The sequence below is a fragment of the Hyaena hyaena genome, unplaced genomic scaffold (genome assembly GCF_003009895.1).
Source record: "Hyaena hyaena isolate Hyena2069 unplaced genomic scaffold, ASM300989v1 scaffold_20, whole genome shotgun sequence".
NCBI classification, from domain to species: Eukaryota; Metazoa; Chordata; class Mammalia; order Carnivora; family Hyaenidae; genus Hyaena; species Hyaena hyaena.
Window position 1 is genome coordinate 5,176,032 of NW_024080652.1, and position 22,546 is coordinate 5,198,577.

Genomic DNA, 22,546 nt, shown 5'->3' on the forward strand with positions numbered 1-22,546 from the left:
TCTGCATGGCCAGGGTGGGCATAAAGAGGCACAGCTGAGCCCTTGGAATATGCACGTGAACCGTGCCCTGGAAGGAAGGCCTCTCCACCCGCGCTCCCCCTGTTCCACCTCTGCACGCCGGCCAGGCCAACTCACCGCCCTCGCCTCCCCCCTGCCTGGCATCGCGTCCTAGGTCTCATCGTTACCCACACCCAGTCCATGGCTGCACTCCTCACTGCATCCTCAATCTCCTAAGCAACGGGGTTGTTGCTTTTTTTACGAATCCTTTCAAAGAGACTGATAAAAAGGACTGTAAAAATTACCCACAGGAGTCTCCTTTTCTTTTTTTTTAAAGGCTTCACGCCTAGTGCAGAGCTCAACCTGGGGCTTGAACTCATGACCCTGAGATCAAGAGCTGCGCGGAGATCAAGAGTCAGAAGCTTACCTGACTGCGCCATCCAGGTGCCCCCAGGGTCTCCTTTTCTAACACCTCTGTACCTCCTCTTCCTCACACCTTTTCAAATTTAGTATCAGAACTGGCTAATGAAGAGACATACATGAAATAGAAATGAATACCTCAGACTCAGAAAATTCTCAATTTGGGGGAAAATATCTTAAGTTAGAGCCCTTCCTCTAGTGCTTAAAAATTCCAGGTAAAATGGATCAAAGACCTAAATGTGAGACAGAAGACCATCAAAACCCTAGAGGAGAAAGCAGGCAACAACCTCTTTGACCTCAGCCACAGCAATTTCCTGCTTGACACACCTCCAAAGGCAAAGGAATTAAAAGCAAAAAACTATTGGGACCTCATCGAGATAAAAAGCTTCTGCACACCAAAGGAAACAACAAAACTAAAAGGCAACCGACAGAATGGGAAAAGATATTTGCAAATAGCATACTGGATAAAAGGTTAGTATCCAAAATCTATAAAGAACTTGCCAAACTCCACACCCGAAAAACAATAATCCAGTGAAGAAATGGGCAGAAGTGAATAGACACTTTTCCAAAGAAGACATCCAGATGGCCAACAGACACATGAAAAGATGCTCAACATCATTCATCATCAGGGAAATACAGATCAAAACCACATTGAGATACCACTTCACCCCAGTCAGAGAGTCAAATTAAGAGCTCAGGAGACAACAGATGCTGGCGTGGATGTGGAGAAACGGAAACCTTTTGCACTGCTGGTGGGAATGCAAACTGGTGCAGCCCCTCTGGAAAACAGTGTGAAGTTCCTCAAAAAGTTAAAAATAGATCTACACTATGACCCAGCAACAGCACTACTAGGAATTTATCCAAGGGATACAGAAGTGCTGATGCATAGGGGCACATGTACCCCAATGTTTACAGCAGTGCTTTCAACAACAGCCAAATTATGGAAAGAGCCTAAATGCCCACCAACTGATGAAGAAGATGTGGTTTATACACACAATGGAATACTACTTGGCAATGAGAAAGAATGAAATCATGCCATTTGCAGCAATGTGGATGGAACTGGAAGGTATTATGCGGAGTGAAATAAGTCCATCAGAGAAAGACAGATATCATTTTCACTCATAGGGGAAACTGGAGAACTTTCCCCATAAGACCATGGGGAAAAGGAAGGGGAAAAATAGTTACAAACAGAGAGACAAACCATAAGAGACTCTTAAATACAGAGAACAAACTGAGTGTAGGTGGGGTGTGGAGGGGGGAATAGGCGATGGGCTCTGAGGAGGGCACTTGTTGGGACAAGAACTGGGTGTTGTATGTAAGTGATGAACCACGAGAATCTACCCCCCAAACTAAGACCATACTGTACACACTGTATGTTAGCCAATTTGACAATAAACTATATTAAAAAAATCAATTCCAGGTGAATTATACTGAGCCGCAGAAGATAAAACCATAAAAGTACTTGAGATAGAAACAGCACACTTTTAGGCTACTGGGGTGGAAAGCTGCAAGCATGAGAGTGAAAACAGAAATCTATAGGGAATGACCAATAAAACTGACCATGTATAAATCCCAAATTATAAAAAACAGTAAAACCAAAGTTAGAAAAACATATATGATATGACTGAAGTACCCTTCTTACGTTAAGAGCACTGACGTAAAAGAAAAGATATAAAGCAGTTCATTGGGAAGAGCCAATGGACCCAGCCATGCAAGTTGTGGAAGAGACAGAAACGTCAACCTCAGCATCAGCTGGCAGACCTGAAGAGGTGGCACCGCCCCTTGTGGGAGATGGCTGTCACTGAGCATTCCTTCTGCCCCAGTCCTCCACTCTTCAGACATCTAAGAGGATGAGTAGATGTCAGGCCTATTTGAATGCTACCAGCCGGAAGCAACTACCCATCACTGGAACAGCAGCTAAACAAACAGAACGCATCTATCCAATTAAGTACCGAGAAGTCATGAAACATAACAGGCAGGTCCATATTTGTTGGTTTAAAATTATGTTCATGCCACATAGTTTTTAAAAGCTACAGATTTACAGCATGATCTGTTTTAAAAAACCCATCAGTAAAGGGGCATCTGGGTAGCTCTGTCAGTTGAGTGTCTAACTCTTGGTTTTGGCTCAGGTCATGATCTCACAGTTTGTGGGATCAAGCCTTGCATAAGGCTCTGCGCTGACAGTGTGGAGCCTGCTTGGGATTCTTTCTCTCAAAATAAATAGACATTTTAAAAAAACCCATCAGTGAGGAACACTGTGTATGCCACAGTTTACATATGTGTACAAGTCTAAAAAGATACAATATTTATATTTTTGAATTAAAAAACTAAGGCCATAAATTACTCTCAAAAAAGATTTAAAATAATTGAACTGTAGGTCCATGAGTAGAAAAAGGTTGAGGTGTCATAAAATAGAAACCAAAGATTTGGGGTGCCTGGGTGGCTCGGTCAGTTAAGTGTCCGACTTCGGCTCAGGTCATAATCTCATGGCACATTGAGCTCAAGCCCCGAGTCAGGCTCTGTGCTGACAGCTCAGAGCCTGGAGCGTGTTTCAGACTGTGTCTCCCTTTCTCTCTGCCCCTCCCCACCTCACACTCTTTCTCTTAAAAATAAATATTAGAAAAAGAAACCAAAGACCAAACAAACCTACTTCGTGCCATTCTTTCAAGGGGTGACCTCAATTTCATAAAGAGCATTACAAACTGTAGCTTCTGTGTAGGGATTCGACACTGAATGCTACGCCCTGAGCTAGCCCCACGGGTGCTGTCCAGTGGGGGTGGGGCTGAGAGAAGAGCCAGACACGCAGGTCTTGGTGCTGGCCTGTCCTGGGCTCAGGACAGCTGGGCACTGAACACAACACTCCATGTCCCAGCAATGGCCTGGAGGAGCCGATGCAGGGGTGTCTCGCCTCCCTCAGGCCTGCCTCCCTTCTTCCGGGTCCTGGGACTGGCTGGTAAAACGATTAGATCTGGGTCAGGAAGATTTCCAGAAGAAGAGTGCTTTATCTTTTGTACTCAAAAGCATTTCCTTCTGTCAGCTGATACTTATGGTTTGGCAAGTGAGAGCCACTTACATATAAAACCTCAGATGCATCCAGAGCAACTCTAAGGTCAACTTAAAAAAATTGTTTTTACAGGTTTATTTTTGAGAGACAGACAGAAAGCACAAACAGGGGAGGCGAAGAGAGAGGGAGACAGAGGATCCGAAGCAGGCTCTGCACTGACAGTACAGAGAACAATGTGGGGCTCGAACTTACAAACCCATGAGATCATGACCTGAGCTAAGGTCAGATGCTTAGCCAAATGAACCACCCAGGCGCCCCAGGTCAACTTTCAAAGTCAAAAACAACATGCCTCTGGAGACCCTGGTGCTTGGGAATGGCCCTAAGTTGTATGCTTTACCATCAAGCTTTCCAGGTGCCCCACCTTCCAGGCGCTGCTGATACTACACGGTGTTCTGGTAACTGTCAAAACCCGTCCCCCGTGACAGACGGAGCTGTGCTAAACCAAACACGGCCAAGTGCTAACTGTGGAATCTACATAGGGGGTTGCGTGTGCGTTCACTGTGTCATTTTTCAACCTTTCTATGTCTGGAAATTTTTCTAATAAGGTATCAGAGAGAAGACTGCTTTCTAATGAAATTAGATAATTAGTAATATCCAAGGCCCTGTCCTTTCTTGAAACTATCAACTTGGGGGAAAATATCTTCCTTCCTCTGGCCCTTAAAAATTCCAGGTGAATTAAAGATTGAAACACAGAAGATTAAATCATCAAAGTACTGGGGATAAAAATGACTTTTTTTTTAGTTTATTTTTTTAGAGCAAGCGAGCGAGTGAGTGAGCAGGGGAGGGGCAGAGACAGAGGGGGAGAGAGAGAATCCTAAGCAGGTTCCATACTGTCAGCACAGAGCCCCACGTCGGGCTCAAACTCATAAACCAAGAGATCATCACTTGAGTCGAAATCAAAAGTTGGATGCTTAACTAAATGAGCCACCCAGGTGTCCTCCCAACTGGCCCATTTTTAGGATACTGGGGTGGAAAGCCACAAATACGACACTGAAGACAAAAATCTAATGGAAATGAACTCTAGATGCTGGCGAGGATGTGGAGACACGGGCACCCTCCTACACAGTTGGTGGGAATGTAAATCGGTACAGCCCCTCTGGAAAACAGTGTGGAGGTTCCTCAGGAAACTAACAATAGAACTCCCCTATGACCCAGCAATAGCACTGCTAGGAATTTACCCAAGGGATACAGAAATGCTGAGGCATAGGAGCACATGTACTCCAGTATTCATAGCAGCACTCTCCACAATAGCTAAAACATGGATAGAGCCTAAGTGTCCATCAACAGATGAATGGATCAAGAAGATGTGGTTTATCTATACCATGGAATACTACATGGCAATGAGAAACAATGAAATCTGGCCATATGTAGAAACATGGATGGACCTTGAGGGTGTTCTGCTGAGCAAAATAAGTCAGGCAGAGAAGGACAAATATCATATGTTTGCACGTATAGGAGGATTAGGAGGAACTTGACGGAGGAACAAGGGGGAGAAGAAGGGCGGAAATGGTGGGGGAAAGGGAGAGAGGCAAACCATGAGAGACTCTTGAATGCTGACAAAAACTGAGGACTGATGGATGTGGGGGGGGGGGGGGGATGGGCATGGAGGAGGACACTTGTGGGGATGAGCACTGAGTGTTACGTGTAAACTAATTTGACAATAAACTATTTGTAAAAAAAAAATCTAATGGAAATGACTAATTAAATGAACTAAATATAAATCTCCAATTGTATATTACAAAAAACAGCAAAACCAAAGTTATACAAAGAGAAAAATGGGTGTGATTTTGGTACATCCCCAAGGACAGTTAACCTTCTTTACAGGACAGAAGGCGCCCGACAGGAGGACCACTTCTCATGTCTGTCGCCGAGTTACTTGGCAGGCGTCACGTGGAAAGCACAGGCAGACGTGCCCAGCAGTGTCCCAGGGCCTTAGGGAAGCAGAGAACCACACCTTGCCTCTCTCCACTCCACAGTTCGTATCTTGCACGATACCAAACAGACCTGACTCACTGCTGCTGCCTTCAGAAAAGACAATCTGGAAGTTTCATGGTGAAAGACTTAAACAGCGCGCGGTGCCCCAAGATGCAGAGCGGGCGGGTGCACTCACTTCTCAGCCTGATCTTTTCTCATGCCAAGTAAGCTGCGGCTGGGAACAACCCACATGCACACACCACGGCCACACAGGCCTCCACCTGCCCTGTCTAGGACCGCTCTACAGGCTGGTGCTTCCCTAAGACCACACACCCAGCAGGGCATCCCTGTAAACACGTAAATTCACACATTAGTACCTTCTTAAATATGTGGGACATCATACAAAGAGGGCTTTTGTTTCTCCAAGTACTTCCCCTGAGCTCACTTAATCTTTCCAGCGATCTGAGCTTACAATGAGAGAGAAAGAGAAGGTTCAATGACCCTCCAGTGTTCTCAGAGCTAAGAGGAGTTGAATATGAGTCTCCCCACACTGAGTGAGAGCCCTGCACACGGCATAAGACTTGGGCCCAGTGCCTACATCGCAGCTACCTTCACCTCACACGTTTCCGCACGAGAGGCAGTGTGCTTTCTGTCCACATGAGGCATAACCCTGCTGGCTATGTGAATTTCACAAACGGGGCTTGTCAAGGGGGTGTGAGGTGGGCCTCAGGAGGTCCAGCCCACAGGCACAGCCAGCATGCCGAACACTGTACGTTTATGCCACAGTCAGCGGAGAGCTGAGGGAATGTGTCCACAGAAGATCAGCACCCCCCCCACCATCCACCGTCATGGAGCAGAAAGGCTTAGGAACGTTCTCCAGGGAGCTTTGCAGATGGGACTGATTTTTTCTCTAGGTTCAGAGAAAACACAGATGATGATACCACCCGTATTCTTAAATAAAAGCCACCCTTATTCTTCCCAAACCAGTTAAATGCTAGAGAGTAAACACGAAGCAAAGTACAAACCCAGACATTCTTTTGTTGATGTTAAACTGCTCACATATGTCTGATGCCAGCACTGTGAGCTGGGGCCCAACAATACTGTCCAGTCTTCGGCAAAAATCCAGCGTAGGCTGTACAGATGCTAACGGGTGATTTAAAAAACAGCTTTGTTACAATTCTTTGCACTGAAAAGCTCAATATTCATCTAACTGTCTTAATCACAGTATTCCTGTGAATAAGTTCCTGATCTGGAAAATCAAACAATTAAATGACTGGATCTCCCTCCACACCCAAATCGAAGAGAAAGAGAAGAGTCAAAATTAGTTCTACTTAAGGTGAAAAAGAGTCAAAGACGTGTCTCACTGTGAATAGTGATTTAAGCACACCTTGTGGGGCTGTGAATCGGCGGCCTACTCCAGGTAGACCTAAGAAGCTCAAATACTTAACAAACACTATGTGGCTCTCACGTCCCAGGTGCTATCTGGTGCTTTACAACACATTACCTCAATGAATTCCTCTGTGCAAAAGGTCTTTTTGTAACATGTCACAGGCAGGGAGGCACAGAAAAGTGTCCAGGGCCTGCTGCTAGGAAGCAGGAAGCCTAGGACATCACAAATACGAACACGAGCTAGTTACCAGGGCAGAGATCACAGAGGGGAGCCGTGCTTAAAGGTGCCTCTGTGACAACACGGTTATTGTTTAAGAAGGGAACACGGCAAATTATAAAGAGAAAAGGCTTATCTACTCAAGCTAAAGTCAGATACGGTGGGTACCTACCATCAATCATAAAGCACACGGCTGCACTCATGGCCTGGGGAGAGAAAACAAGCCACAGATTACAAAATGGCGCCAAAAAAGAACTTCAATAACCAAATGCAGTGGTCCTGTCTGAATCTTCACTTAAATCATGTGATTTTTTTGGGGGGTGGGGGGTGGGGGGGTTAACTGGAGAAATGTGGACACAGAATAGGTATCAGGTGACATTAAGTATCAGCAGTGCTAATAACACAGTGGTTATGTGAAAACAGGCGCCTTTATTAGAGATGCAAACTGAAGCTTTTATGAGTGAAATGACAGGATCAAACACGCTCTAGCAAAAAACATGCAGAGAAGACAGATGAAAGATTAGCAGCCTGTTAATTAAATTAAGCTGCATGATGGGTGCCTGGGGAGTCATTATTCTCGTCTCTATTTTTGTGTATGTTTGAAAATCTTCATGAATACAGTTAAAAAAAACAGCAAATTAATGTCTCCTTGTCTCCCTTTTGATTACAGCAAATGTTGCAGTTATGACACTGGCTACAGTAGCCAGACTAGAAATCAAATAACCAAAAATGTTTCCATTTATCACAGCGCGGTGGTAGAACAGCTACACAAAGATGCAATCTTGGAGGCCTGCACCTCCAGGCAGCCACTTCTGACCGTTTTAGCTGCTGTGGCTCTACCGCTGTACCCTTCAGAAGTCACACTGGTTCCCTACTCATATCCCCTCACTGGCCTTCCTTTTCTTCCCTGCCATTCAGAGCCACTCTAGTTTGTCCACTGGTCACCTGTAAGGTGGCCCATTTCTCACACCACAGCCCCAGGTATGAACTCCTAGATTGCTATTTACTTACAATTTTAAAAATTTATTGGGGGGGGGTGGTGATCGCTAGTGGGGGAGGGGCAGAGAAAGTGGGAGAATACCAACCAGGCTCTGTGCTGCCAGAGCAGAGACCGTCGCGGGGCGCAATCTCATGAACCATGAGATCATGACCTGAGCCGAAATCAAGAGTCACATGCTCAACTGACTGAGCCAGCCAGGCAACCCATGGATTGCTGCATTTTTTAAAAAATTTCTTTTAATGTTTTATATGTTTTTGAGAGAGAGACAGAGTGTGAGCAGGGGAGGAGCAGAGAGAGGGAGACACATGATCTGAAGAGGCCCGTCTGGCTTAAACTCATGAACTGTGATCATGACCTGAACCACAGACACTTAACTGGCTGAGCCACCCAAGTGCCCTGGAATGCTGCTTTTTAAACAAGGACACTTATCTTCCTCATCTCTGCACCTCTCCCCACATTCACCTCCTGGCCTCCAGCAGCTGCAACTCGAGTTCTACAGTCATGCTTGAGAACGTCTACACTGCTTGTAACCGAATCATGATGATCACCCACCTATAAACAGACAGCAAAACTGGGGACTCATAGGTGACTTCTATCCAATAGATGTTTCCTTCTGTGTAATTTTGACTTCGATGCCAACTAGTTTTCTACCAAAATTCTACCCACCATCCAGCCTCTCCTGAAATATCAGGCCATCTGGGACCAGCTGTGCATTTCCAAGGTGCCACCCAGTGGATGGGAGTGGCCGCTGGCCTCGCTGTGACACGTGCGATGGTTTCACAGTACCTGCACACTGAAGCCCCATCCACTTGCTTCCCTCACGTCCACCACCTGCAGGGTTCCTGCAGGGATTTGCACAGGTGACCCCTCATGGGTTGGTTTTTTCAAATGTGCCTTGCAAGCCTCTGGTTAAGAACGTGAACTTCAAATACACAGAAAAGCACAGAGAATGGCATAATGAACACGATAGAGCACCACTCTCCCAACATCTGGCAGCTGATGGACAGTCCTGTCCCCCTGCCCCCCGACCCTGTCACCTACATGTTCGTCTCAGACACCACACTGGTTACCCCAGATACAGACCAGTAGGGTCTACAGAGGACCAGGACTCGGGAGGACGTGCAAAATGGTGGCACGAGGAGCCCCACAGACTCTCTCCTCAGTCAAACAACAAAATTGGAAGAGATTATAAAAACCAGCAATTTAACTTTCCAGAGGGAAAGTGTTTTACGGGCAAATGGCAGATGGAGGACTCTCTCTTCAGGAATATCTATGGAGCCTGAGTATTAACAGCAGCAGTCTTTACAACCTGAGAGCCGTCAACACATATGCTAAAAAGAAAAAAGATCTCAAATCAAAAACTTCAACTTCCATCCTCAGACCTTGGAAAAAAGAAAAGCAGAGTAAGCCTAAAGCAAGCTGACAAAAGAAGAGAATGAAGATTAGAGCGGAAATAAATGAAATAAAGAATAGAAAAATAACAGGACAAGCACTGAAAGTTGGTTCTCTGAAAAGATGAGCAAAATTGAAAGACCTTTAGCTGGACCAGCTAGACCACGTGAAACAGAGGAGATGTAAATCACTAACGTGAGCAATTAAAGAGGGCATATAACTAATGACTTATAAAGGAAAATAAGATTTTTAAGGCTATAAAACCATGAAAAATTCTATATGAACAAACTGAAAAACAAGCAACGTGAACAAATTCCTATAAGCAAGTGAAACGGACTCCAGAAGAAAGACGCTAAAACCTGTTAGAAGTACGGAGGCTAATCATTTTAAAACTTCCAATGAAGAAAAGCCCAGATATAGATGGCCTCACTGTGACCAAATACTCAAAGAACTAAGAGCAATCTTTCAGTCTTCCAAAAAATAGGAGAGGAGGCGGCACTTCCCAACTCATCCGGAGGCCAGCTCTACCCTGACAGCAAAGCCAGAAGATGAGTCAAAAGGAAAGGAAAACCACAGGCCAACATCCCTTTGGGCCCCGAGCCCGCCCGGCACCCGTGGATCTCTGGAGGGAGACTGAGGCTGGCAACGCTGGCGGTCAGCTGAGTCTGCGGGGCCAACGCCCATTAAGAATTCTGGACATCGAGGCCCATCAAGCTTCCGTGGATGGCAGCACTGCACACACGTCCCACGTCACCGCGGGCAGGAACAGGCCCTGTGCACGGTCCCACCGCAAGAGGACAACGAGGCTCCGGGATCCTGCCCCGCATGCCTCTCCCCCGGCCGACGCTCACCTGCACTCCTCTGCTGTCAGAAACCGTATGAGGGGTACCGGCCGCTCCGAGGCCTCTAGCGAACTCCCGGGCCTGACAGGTGTCCCAGGAGCCCCTGGGCCAGCAGTGTGTGTCCGAGTGAGGGTGATCCTGGGGACCCCTGCACTGTGCAGTTAGAAACCACTGAACTTGACCACATTAAATGGGCAAATTACATGGTATGTGAACTACATCTCAACAAACCTGTTTTGAGGAAGAGAGAACATTTTGAAAGAAATAACTGTAATGTCCCCTCACCACATTTAAAATTCTATCTACTGATTTGACTCTAAAAATGGAAATCCTATGAGCAACAGATTCTATTAGGGTATTTCTTCCATTAGGGTTCAAAGTCACGACCCTGAGCCATTCAGAGGAGAATGATTTTAAGTCTGACAGAGAAGCGCCCCCCCCCCGCCCCATATGCCACACTTCACTTCGGATCATTTGCAGACACATCTGTTTGTAGGTCTTGCTTGGGATTCTCTCCTTCTGTGCCACTCGTTAGACACCCAGCGTTTAATCAAATCTCCTAGTCCTACTATTGCACGGATGAAACGCCTTTTTGTTCTGGAGTCCCCGCACCCAGGACAGACCCCTTTCCTCTGATTGAAGGAAGGACGCATGGGGTACCCTTTCTGAGACTTTTCACGTTTAACACGTCTTTCTTCGATATCACTATAATGGATGGTTTGGCTCAGCAAAGAATTCTACATTGAAAACCATTTTCTCTCAGAACTTTTCAAGTCTTCCTTCCCTTGTCACCTAACATCTACACCCATAGGGAAATTGCTGCTAATGTCAGTTTTATTTATAGGTGACCTGATTTTCCTTCTGGAAGCTTCTAGGATCTTCTCTTTATACTTCTGAAACTGCCCATTGTGTGGGTAGGAGTATCTCTTTTTGATTCACTGTGTAAGACATTCAGTGGGCCTTTCCGTCTGGGAAACGTGCACCTCTTCAGCAAGATGCAGCCTCATACACACTTTACTATCTTCCTCTCCTCCACTCTCTGTAAATCACATGTTGAAATCCCCCTCCCCCATCATTCCTCCAGATTTTCATCTTGTGTCCTTTTATCTTAGGCTCCAGGCAGGGCAATTCATCTTTAGCCCTTATAATGAAGTTCTGTCAAAAATTATATCGTTTCAGGGGCCAGGGGCTAAAAGGTTATTATTTAATGGGTACAGAATTTGTGTTGAAGGAAAGTTCTGGAAACAGTGGTGATGGCTGCACAATACTGTGAATGTACTCATGTCACTGAACATTAGTTGGAAGATGGATTAGAATGTGGGGTGCCAGGGTGGCTCAGTCAGTTAAGTGTCCAACTCTTGATTTTGGCTGAGGTCATGATCTCAGTGTTAAGCATGGAGCCAGCTTGGATTCTCTCTCTCCCTCTGTCTCTGCTCCTCCCCTGCTCACGCTTTCTCTGTCTCTCAAAATAAACATTTAAAAAAAGATTATTAAAATGGCAAATTTGATGCGATGCACATCTTGCCCCAATAAATACCCTGAAGAATTATATTTTCAATTAACCTAAGTTTACTCTAACCTGGACTCTTCCCTGTCTTCCTGCTTCTATTTTATAGACAGATCTCTCACCTCTGTGGATGCTAACTTTTAAAAGTTCTCTGTTCCCAGAGTCATTCTGTTTCTTTCAGGACCTACAGTTTTGTTTTCTACACACGCTCAAGGATGAGGCAGTATGTGGCCAACCATGGAGGGAGACTTTGCTCCGGGGGCAGGAAGAGGGCAGCAGTCACATGGGCACCAGAGACGCCACTTGCTCCCAGGTGCTCATGCCCACGCTGGCCACTCTAGGGCTCCAGACCAATTTTCTTTAAAAGGACCCTTGACTTTCAAACTGGTAGATAGGTGCTCAGCGGCCTGCGTGCAAGGACAAGAGGGGCTGCCAGCTGATTCATACACATTTCACTTAATCTCCCTCTTTCCAAGCTCGCTTCTCCCTCCCGACCCCTCAGGTGTGTCTCTGAGCAGGGGGCTTCCGTGGGGCGGGTGGGCTCTTGCCCTGGCACACCCCCTCCACCTATGCCCTCCACCAGACTTCCTCCATCAGCACCACGCTGACACCCCCCTTCTGCCTTCCAGGGAGAAACCGCTCCCTCGTGCTCTGATGTTCACCTAATCCCTGTGCACTTATGCCATTGTTTCTAGGCCTTTACAAGTTAAAACATAACTGTGCTCTCAGGTGGGGAAGATGAACATACGTGCTTAGCCTTCTTTCTTGAACCAAAGCCAACTTTAAAAATAAACTAACCTAACAAAGGGGCACCTGGATGGCTCAGCTGGTTAAGCTTCTGACTCTTGATTTCAGGTCATGATCTTGCAATTCGGTGGTTCGAGCCCTACATTTGCTATCAGCGCAGGGCCTGCTGGGGAATTATCTTTCTCTCCCTCTCTCCCTATCCCTCACCTGCTCGCTCGCGCACGCTCTCTATCATAACAAATAAACGAACTGAAAAAAACCAACAACCTAACAAGATGATATCCTGAAACAAACAGAGACTCACATTATAGAATCAGCAAGTCCTTGGCTTTCAAATCCACAAAAGCAGAACTCGCTGAAGCATGGCCAGGCTCACAACAGAGCGCATGTGACTATGAGGTAACACAATCTTTGGCGACCTCTGGCTTGTGAGCGCACAGGACTTCAAATACTGGTGAGGTGGAGCAGGATTTGAATACAGATACAGTATTTGTCACGGACACAGTGATTCTTTCACTAATAACAAAAGTACTGAAAAGGAGCCGAAACTAAGCCAGCTGTGTCAGAAGAGCATCCATTGTTGAGTTACACGGTAATCAGAAATTTCAACGTCTGTTCGGAGAAATAACTAAGAGGTGTGTTCGTGCACACACTCACATACACATGCAAGAAGGATTTACTTTTCGTATTAATCTGCGACACCAGCTGGAAAAACAGCTGTTACCTTATAAACGATTAAATGCAGTGCTTCATATGTATCGTCGGTATTTACAAAAATTTTGGGGAATCTGCATTTTGCTTCTGGATCATTAAGGTTCAAGGGTCCAGTAAGAAATCTGAAAAGCAAGCACAGAAATGACTTCAATTAGGTAAATTACAAACAGGAATATATTCCTACTTAGTATATATTCATTTTGGGGGAAAAGACACCAAATCAGAGCACGATAAAGTTTTAACTCACTGGAGACGACAGAATTTCCTTGGCTGATTATTGCCAATAACACAAAGGTAATTCAGTGTTGATGATTTATCTTTACCAAAAGCAATGATAAATTCTAATACTGTTTATCAAAGAATACAAGTTTTACCTTCCATAATGTTGAAGATTTCCTGGCATCTCTGCCCTTACTGGAGAATCTCTTCCTGCCAACTGTAAACAAATTCAAAGTTTAGAAGCGACTTAATATATTTTCTACTTTTAAAGCTTTGAAAACAGCACTCATATCTACTAGTTGGCTCCAGGCCGTTTTTCTGTATTGTTCTCTCCTCTTCCTCCCCACCAAAAAGAGAGAGGAAGGACTACAGAGGTACATAAAAGAGGCATTGATATGAAGCAGAATGATCATAACTTGATCGTACCCTCACTCCATACATTGATTTAGTTCCTTTTATGGCAATAACCAAAATCTCCCACGTGGTTAACAGAGGCGAGGCAAAGACCACCTCACAGGACCCCCAGAGAGAACATGCTCTTCCTCTTTTGTGTTGGTGGAAACTAAGTCAGTGGAAGTTCACCAGCGCACACAGGTCCTATGGGGCAGAGCCGGGCATGGCCCCCAAGCCTGTCTGACCTCAGAGCCCCTGCCTTCAGCCAGGACGTCATGCCCCTGCGTGGATCTGGATGTGTAGCACGCTCCTCACATTCTTCTGCTGAGGATGTACTATTTCAACGTGCAGAGGAAAATGGGAGAAAAAAATCCAAATCCAAGTCGTGTTAGCTAAAACTTGTTACTCGAAAAAATTTTTGACATTCTTTTACGCTATATAAAATCTTAGCACATAACTCCCCTCCCCAAAGACTGAAAAACATTCGAAACGCACTAGTAAAACTGGAAATCTGAATCTCAGGAGTGCGGTCACAGTGAGAAAGGACCTCACATGTCCACACACGTTGCCACATTGTGTACCGTGGCTTCGTATTTTATAAGCCTGACTCCTTGGTCACATCATGAAGCACCAGAGTTTCCTGTTGCAGCAGAGGCGCGGTCACACGTGGAAAAGCCTCCCGAGGGTGTAAGCAGGTGCTTTAGTGCCCAGCAGACCCTGAGACCTAGTCCTGGCCCTGCCACTTTCTAGCTAGTGACCACGGGCACGTCACCGAGGCCCCCTCAGCCAGAGCATCCAATCTGTAAGCTGGGCATCCAGACTCTCAGGATGGTTATCAGGATGCCTAAGAACATTCCTGTTTGTTGGGCACTTGCTATTGTGTCTGGTACACGGCACATTCTCAGGAAACAGGAGTCACTGCACTACAACTGCCTAGAAAGGGACTAAGTACAGGGCTAGGTCCTCCTCAAAACCTTACTTTCGATGGTTTTTTTCTTTCTTTTCTTCTTCTTCTTCTTCTTTTTTTTTTTAGTAAGCTTCACAACACGGGGCTTGAACTCACAACCCTGAGATCAAGACCTGAGCAGAGATAAAGTGTGATGCTTAACTGACTGAGCCACCCAGGGGCGCATCAATTTCTTATCAAAGATTTTTACTATCGTTTCAACATAGAATTTTAAATAGAGGGAGGTCAAGGAGTGAGTCAGCACCTGAGCCAAAACAGTTTCGGGCTATGAATATTTTTCATCTTCGACCTAACGAGAGCTGGAGAAGGGCACTCTGGGGCGAAGGCTGCAGCATTACTTACTGGTCTCTGCAGAAAGCCAGGAAGTCAAGCGCCACAGTGGAAAAGCCACTTGGGCAATACAACATGTACTGTAATGACGTCTCATGCTTGTGATGACAAGGCTACAGGGCTAACCTCTGTTCTGTCAAAGATCCTGGGTGTTTTCCAGTTCTCAGAACCCTACCTAAAATCCCAGCTTTTCCTCTGCTCAGTGAATTGCTCCTCTTGAGAGCAGACCTTTGCTATGGTAGTTGAACGTAACAAAATGAAGAAGAGCTGGTGTACGCGGTTTTCTGCGCTAAGGGTACACAACCAAATACACGTCAGACCAGCAACGCAAAACACAGATCAGAACTACCCCACTCACCACCGTGTTACTCTGCCCTCATCCCCAGCCCCCCAGCCCGGGGTGTGGGTGTGTGTGTGTGTGTGTGTGTGTACACACAAACATACATACATCGAGGAAACACACATATGGCAGGGGGAGGGGGAGAGACTAGACCGGCCATACCTCAGGTTCAATGTGCCTTGGAAATAGAGATGTGGTGAGGTATTTGTATAAAATTCTCATGTCATCTTGTTCTAACCCACTCCTGAAATATCAAAAAAGCATAGCGTTAAAAGCCTGGAACTGGTCTTCCATCTTCCTATGGCTCTGATTATAACAAAGCTCCTCTTTTTCTCGTTTCCATTTTATCAAGATGCCCTCTCTTTGACTGGCAAGTTGCAGAAGGGAATGGATTCAACCAGTCTGGCACTAGCAGTCATCCTGACCTGGCGAAGGCTACTATCGGCCGTCTTGTATTCTATATGCCATTTTAAACAAAGAGCCACTGGTCTGATATGATGGGACTTGATTCTCTGCTTGAATTCCATGGAGGACTCTTCCAGGAGCATGAACGACCCCAAAGCTCCACTTCAGGCCGCAGCTCTCCCTCCACTTTCCAGGCCACACGGGAATGCACATGCTACCGCCCGCATGTGCAGCATCCCAGCAAACACTGGCATGCTGTGGATGGCGGACTTGCTCCCACTGGGTCTCAGAAATGCACGTGCATTTTAATTCTATGATTTCCATGTAGGCAGAAAGCAGGAAGAGAAAGAAACTTTCAGGCAGATCTAATCTGACATGAGGTGAGAATAAGCAGCCTGTGGAAACAGTGCCGATACCCTAACAGGCATCAGACCCTATTCGAAGTCAGGTCTGTAGGTAGGGGTATATAAAACAGACGATGAAGAAGAGTCTGTCTGGGATTCTTTCTATTCAAGAGGATGGAAAAAAAGAAAAAATTCTGTGCTGAAATACACCTTTATATAAATCAAGCCTCTACAGGATATTCCAGAGGCTTCTTGCTCTGCTTTTCCCAGAAAACCCATCTGTTAGACAAATCTGGCTTCTCTTGGCAAATACATGCTGTTACCTTGCCAAGACTCTCCCACCTTTTCCTCTTCCTATGCCACCCTCTTCTTTCCAGGTTCAATTTTCCTAAGGTCTGGTCCACAGCTAACAGCGTAAGGGGGGCCTAGTCCCTTAGGCAGATTTGTTCTGTTTTCGGCCAAGGAGAACCTTTAGTGTTTGTCCGAGGACAACCCTAACACACAGCCAAACGAGGCAGAAGGAATTTCCAAATCAAACTCATGAAAAGTCATCTACTTTTTCCTCTTGCATAAAAAAACCTCAAGTAAGTAGAGAGAGAGAGAGAGAAAGGAAAACAAAACCATTTCTGGACTTTACTGTACTTTTGAGACACGAGTTAGAAGTACCGCTGGGGCGGGGTCGTGGATGGTCACATAGAAGAGCGCTTCAAGTATTATGTGCCGGGCAATTTCTAGAGCTGCATTTCCAGTAACAGCAGCTATTGGGCCCACCTGGCCACTGAACACTTGAAACGTGGCTCATCGCAGTGAGTGCTAAAACACACACTGGAGTTTTAAGATATAGCACCAAAAAAAACCCCAAAAACTGGTCATTAATAATTTATGTTTTCACAAGTTAAAATAAATAATCTGGGCTAAAATATTATTACTTTCACCAGTCTCTCTCTTTTTTAACATAGTTTAACTACCAGGAAACTTAAAATGATACATGTAGCCTGCACCCAGTTCTTTTTGGTTGTTGCCGTGCTAGACCACAGGGCGTGAAACAGAAAAAACCTGGCAAGAGGAAATGGAAGAAAACACTACTTAACTGCTTCCTATGTGTGCTGTGATTAGGCCTCGGTTTTTACTATTTCACTTAAGACTCAATGCTAGGCATTGAGTATTTTCGTGCTGGTTTTCTGGATCAAAAGCTTAAAAAGAAAAATAGTAAGTTGCAGCCAGTGGTCCAGAGCACACAACCCCAAGCAGAGGATTCCCGCTCTGCCCGCAGAGGCCTGCCCTAGCGGTGGGGTCTCTGTTAGCAACCCTCCCCCCAGTGTTTGCCACGCCCAGCCTACTTCCACTCCCCTACAAAATAAAATACAAAATATAGATGCAGATAACAGGTTAAAAAAAAAAAAAAGTTCTTTAACACAAATAAGCAAACAGATTATAAATACATAAAGCAAAAAATCCCTGCACTGGCAGGTCCAAACGGTTCAGGACTCTATCAATGACTCCCATCAAACAGGAAACAGCCCACTCACATTCAGAAGTATAGGTATTCCCTCAAAGTCTCTCAAATATAGTTATTTAATATGAATAATTTAAAAACTTTCAGTCTAATTATTTTGACATAGGAAAAAAAGAGAACATGAGTGGGGAGAAGAGCAGAGAGAGAGAGAGGGAGAGAGAGAATCCCAAGCAGGCTCTGCACTGTCAGCAATGAGACCAATGCAGGGCTCGATCTCACAAAACATGTGATCATGACCTGAGCTGAAAACAAGAGTTAGATGCTTAACCGACTGAGCCACTCAGGTGCCCCATTATAATTTTTTTCTTAAAAAACAAACAAAAAAACAACTTTTCTTCAGCTTTAATCTCAACTGATCCACGTGTGTGCAATGCAAAATCCTTTCTACCAGGATTAAGTTTCATCTACAATACAGACTACATTACTGTCACATAGTAAATATAAAAAATAATCTAGTCCAGATCCAAGAATATGATCAACCTTGATTAACTTAAGAAGTATATCTATGGGGCGCCTGGGTGGCTTAGTCGGTTAAGCGTCCGACTTTCGCTTAGGTCATGATCTCGCGGTTCGTGGGTTCGAGCCCCGCGTCGGGCTCTGTGCTGACAGCTAGGAGCCTGGAGCCTGCCTCTGATTCTGTGTCTCTCTCTCTGCTCCTACCCCACTCATGCTCTGTTTCTCTCTCTCAAGAATGAATAAACATTTAAAAAATATTTAAAAGAAAGACACAAAACCAGATTAAATGCCTTATACCATCTACCAATCTGAGAAGCCTGGTGATTTCTGTGTGTGTGTGTGNAAGAAAAAGCAAAAACAAAACAAAACATGCCAAGAACTCTGGACAAGCAAGCTGACTGACCTCCTACCAAACAGCAGTAATGCCTAATGTTGTTGTGGCCACTGTAAAACCAAATCCATCCATGAAATGCAACACAGTCCAAACAGAACTAGAAGAGGTTTTCTACTAACCATTTGCTCACCACCAACATTTACCGAGCACATACAGTGTACCAGGTTCCAGCCATGTCCTGGAACAGATGGATGTTTCTACCCTCAATCAGTTACTTTCAAAACAATGCAGTAAGTAGCAAACCCAAACCATCAATACATTAAAAAAAAAATCATATACCATGATGAAGTGGGATGTATTCTCAGAATGCAAAGGTAGTTCAATGTTCATAAAACAATCCATGTGATGCAGCACGTCAGTAAGAGAAAGGATAAAAACCATATAATCGTTTTAACCGACCCAAGAAAAACATTCGATAAAGTACAATATCCACTCATAAAAACCCTCTGCAAAGTAGGTCTAGAAGGAACATACATCAACATTAAATAAAGGCCATATATGAGAAACTCACAGCAAACATGATACTCAAAGAGAAAACACTGAGGGCTTTCCCCCTAAGATCAGGAACAAGACAAGGATGTCTTCTCACCACTTTTATCCAACATAGCACTGGACGTCCTAGCCACAGCAATCAGACAACAAAAAAATAAAAAGGCATCCAAGCTGGTAAGGAGCATGTAAAACTTTCTCTATTTGTGGATGACATAATACTGTATGTAAAAAACTCAAGACTCCACGAAAAGCTGCTAGAACTGATGAATGAATTCAGTAAAGTCGCAGGATACAAAATCAAGGTACGCAAATCTGTTGCATTTCTACACACTAACAATGAAGCAGAAGGTGAAATTAAGAAAACAATCCTATTTACAACTGCACTAAAAACAATAAAATATCTAGGAATAAACTTAACCAAGAAGGTGAAAGACCTGTACAATGAAAACTATAAAACACTGATGAAAGAAATTCAAGGCAACGTGATAGACATTTGGAAGAATAAATATTGTTAAAAATGTCTATGCTACCTAAAGCAACTTATACGCTTAAAGGAATCTCTATCAAAACACCAACAGCATTTTTCACAGGACTGTAACAAGCAATCCTAAAATGTGAATGGAATCACAGAAGACCTGGAATAGCCAAAGCAATCTTGAAAAAACAAATTCCAAACTTCCAGTTATATTATAAAGCAGCAGTAGTTAAGACAGTATGGTACTGGCATTAAGAACAGACATACCAATCAATGGAACAGAACAGAAAACCCAGAAATAAATCCACAATTATACAGTCAATTACCCTCTGACAAAGGAGGAATGAATATCCAGTGGGAAAAAAACAGTCTCTTCAACAAATGGGTACTGGAAAAACTAGATAGCAACATGCGAAAGAATCAAACTGGATCATGTTCTCACACCATACACAAAAATACACTCAAAAGGATTAAAGAACTAAATGTGAGACCTGAAACCATAAAAATCCTTGAAGAGATCACAGGCAGTAATCTCTCTGACATCGGCTGCACCAATGTTAGTTATGTCTCCTGAGGCAAGAGAAATAAAGTAAAAAATAAACCACCGGGACTCATCAAAATAAAAAGTTTCTGCACAGCAAAGGAAACAATCAACAAAACTGAAAGGAAAACTACGGAATGGTAGAAGATATCTGCAAACCCAATAAAGGGTTAATATCCAAATATAAAGAACTGATACAACTCAACACCCAAAAAACAATCAATAAAAAAAATGGGCAGAAGACATGAACAGACATTTCACCAAAGAAGACATGCAGAGGGCCAACAGACACATGGAAAGATGCTCATCATCACTCATCATGTGGGAAATGCAAACCAAAACTACAATGGGGTATCACCTCACACCTGTCAGAATGGCTAAACTCGACATCCAACAACACAAGATATAACAGCTGTTGGTGAGGATGTGAAGAAAGGGGAACCCTCTTCCATTGTTGGTCGGAATGCAAACTGGTGCAGCCACTGTGGAAAACCGTATCAAGATTCCTCCAAGTGGAAAAAAGTATGGAAGTTCTTCAAAATACTGAAAATACAACTACCCTATGATCCAGCAATTACACTCCTGGGTATTTACCCAAAATATACAAAAACACTAATTCAAAGGGATACATGCACCCCCATGTTTATGGCAGCCTTATTTTCAACAGCCAAACTATGGAAGCAGCCCAGGTCCCCATAAATAGGTAAACGGATAAAGAAGATGTGGTGTACACTTGTTGGGATGAGCACTGGGTGTCGTATGTAAGCGATGAATCACGGAAATCAACCCTCAAAACCAAGAGCACACAGTACACATTGTTATGTTAGCCAATTTGACAATAAATTATATTTAAAAAAAACAGATGTGTGTGTATATATACAATGCAATGTTATTCAGCCATAAAAAAATGAGATCTTCCCATCTACAACCATATGAATAGAGACAGAGAGCGTAATGGGAAGTGAAATGAGTCAGTCGGAGAAAGACAAATACTATATGACTTCACTCATGTGGAGTTTAAGAAACTAATGAGCAAAGGAAAAAAGAGAGAAACAAACCAAGAAAGAGACCCTCAACCATAGAGAAGGAACTGATGGTTCCCAGAGGGGAGGTGGGGAAGGGTAGGGGGGAATAGGGGATGGGATTAAAGAGTGCACTTATCATGATGAAAAATATTAAATGTTAAAAAACAACAATAATGCTGGGCTCTACTTGACAAAATAAAGCATTTAAAACTATACATATACACACAGTAAGCAGTAAGAGCAAAAATATTCTGTTCAGCAAACATGAAATACTTCATTGGTATTTCAACACACCAGCTTTGTAACTAACAACCACCTCTCAAAATGTGCTGTTTTTCCTGAAGCTCCTTCTTGGGGTGACTGCCTGGGCCAACTCTGCCCTGAGGCGGGACCACAGAGCCACTCTGTGTGGCCACCAGCGACAGGCACTGCTTAACCCCAGGAGGTGTTGGGACATCCTTCACAAAGACAAAGATGCCCAGATGACCTGGGAGCTGGGCAACATGTAGCCCTGTGAGCTGAGGCTTCCGGAACCCAGCCCTGCTTGCAAGTCAGGCTGGCTCCACAGCCTCTCACAGGAGCTGCTGACCTTGAGGGGACCCTCTTGCTCTAGGCCTGCGCCCTATCTGACCCCAAGTTCATACCCACGTCGGGCCTTCTGCTGTGCCTGGTGATCGGAATCTGAGCTGCCCTTCCTCTGCCAGGGGCACCAAGGCCACAGGGACACCAGCCCGTCCCTTGATCTCCTGGTCGACATGGCCGGTTGCGGCCTTCCCAGGGTCTCCCTGGGATTTCTGCCCTTGGAAAGCCGCTCCCTTCCCAGAGCTGGTGCCTTCCAACCCTGTGTAAGTAACTCCCCTTCAACTTACGTCTTCCGGCAGCACAGAGAACTTCATTTTACTACCACAGTGTGAATATCATAAAAAGCACCTAGAACAGGGCCAGCTAATACAGCATCATGTCCCCTGCTAAACAATTCGGTGAACAAAAAGGAGAGGACTTTCCATCTGGAATGTGCTGTTTTCATAGGAGAAAATGAATTCTACAACAAAACTCATCCGTGTGTTTAATACACACATTCAAATTTCTTTCAATCAGCCAATTTCCCTTCCTAAAATGAGGCTACAAGATCTTGGCAGGGACAGGATGGGTTTCAGGAAATCATTGCTGCCCTTTCTGTGAGCCGAACCCAGGGTTTAGCGCTCAAATACAGCCACAGCCACAGCTCAAGAAAGCGGGCCATTCGTACATGCAAACACTGAACACGTGTGAGCACCGGAAGAGCTCCCAAACCCCAGCACCCCATCTCAGACACAGATCAGCAGCTGGCTCCACGCCCCCTTCTGGGCCACTGCGTCTACATCTACGCAGTCACATGCACATTCACATGGCTTTGCTGGAGTGGTCTTGCTGCAGCTGTGCTTAAACACAGTTTATCTTTTCTTC

General features: G+C 44.7%; 1 protein-coding gene across 1 annotated transcript in view; it reads right to left on the bottom strand.

Annotated features, from left to right (window-relative positions):
- Positions 1–22,546, bottom strand: part of CCZ1 (CCZ1 homolog, vacuolar protein trafficking and biogenesis associated) — a 32,971-nt gene that overhangs the window by 4,812 nt on the left and 5,613 nt on the right. Inside the window, exons 8-12 of the mRNA XM_039226150.1 lie at positions 15,615–15,696; positions 13,578–13,639; positions 13,214–13,325; positions 7,174–7,207; positions 6,421–6,538 (exon numbers count right to left, since the gene is read on the bottom strand). Coding sequence (XP_039082081.1) covers positions 6,421–6,538; positions 7,174–7,207; positions 13,214–13,325; positions 13,578–13,639; positions 15,615–15,696 — 408 coding nt within the window. The remainder of the gene's footprint in view (positions 1–6,420; positions 6,539–7,173; positions 7,208–13,213; positions 13,326–13,577; positions 13,640–15,614; positions 15,697–22,546) is intronic.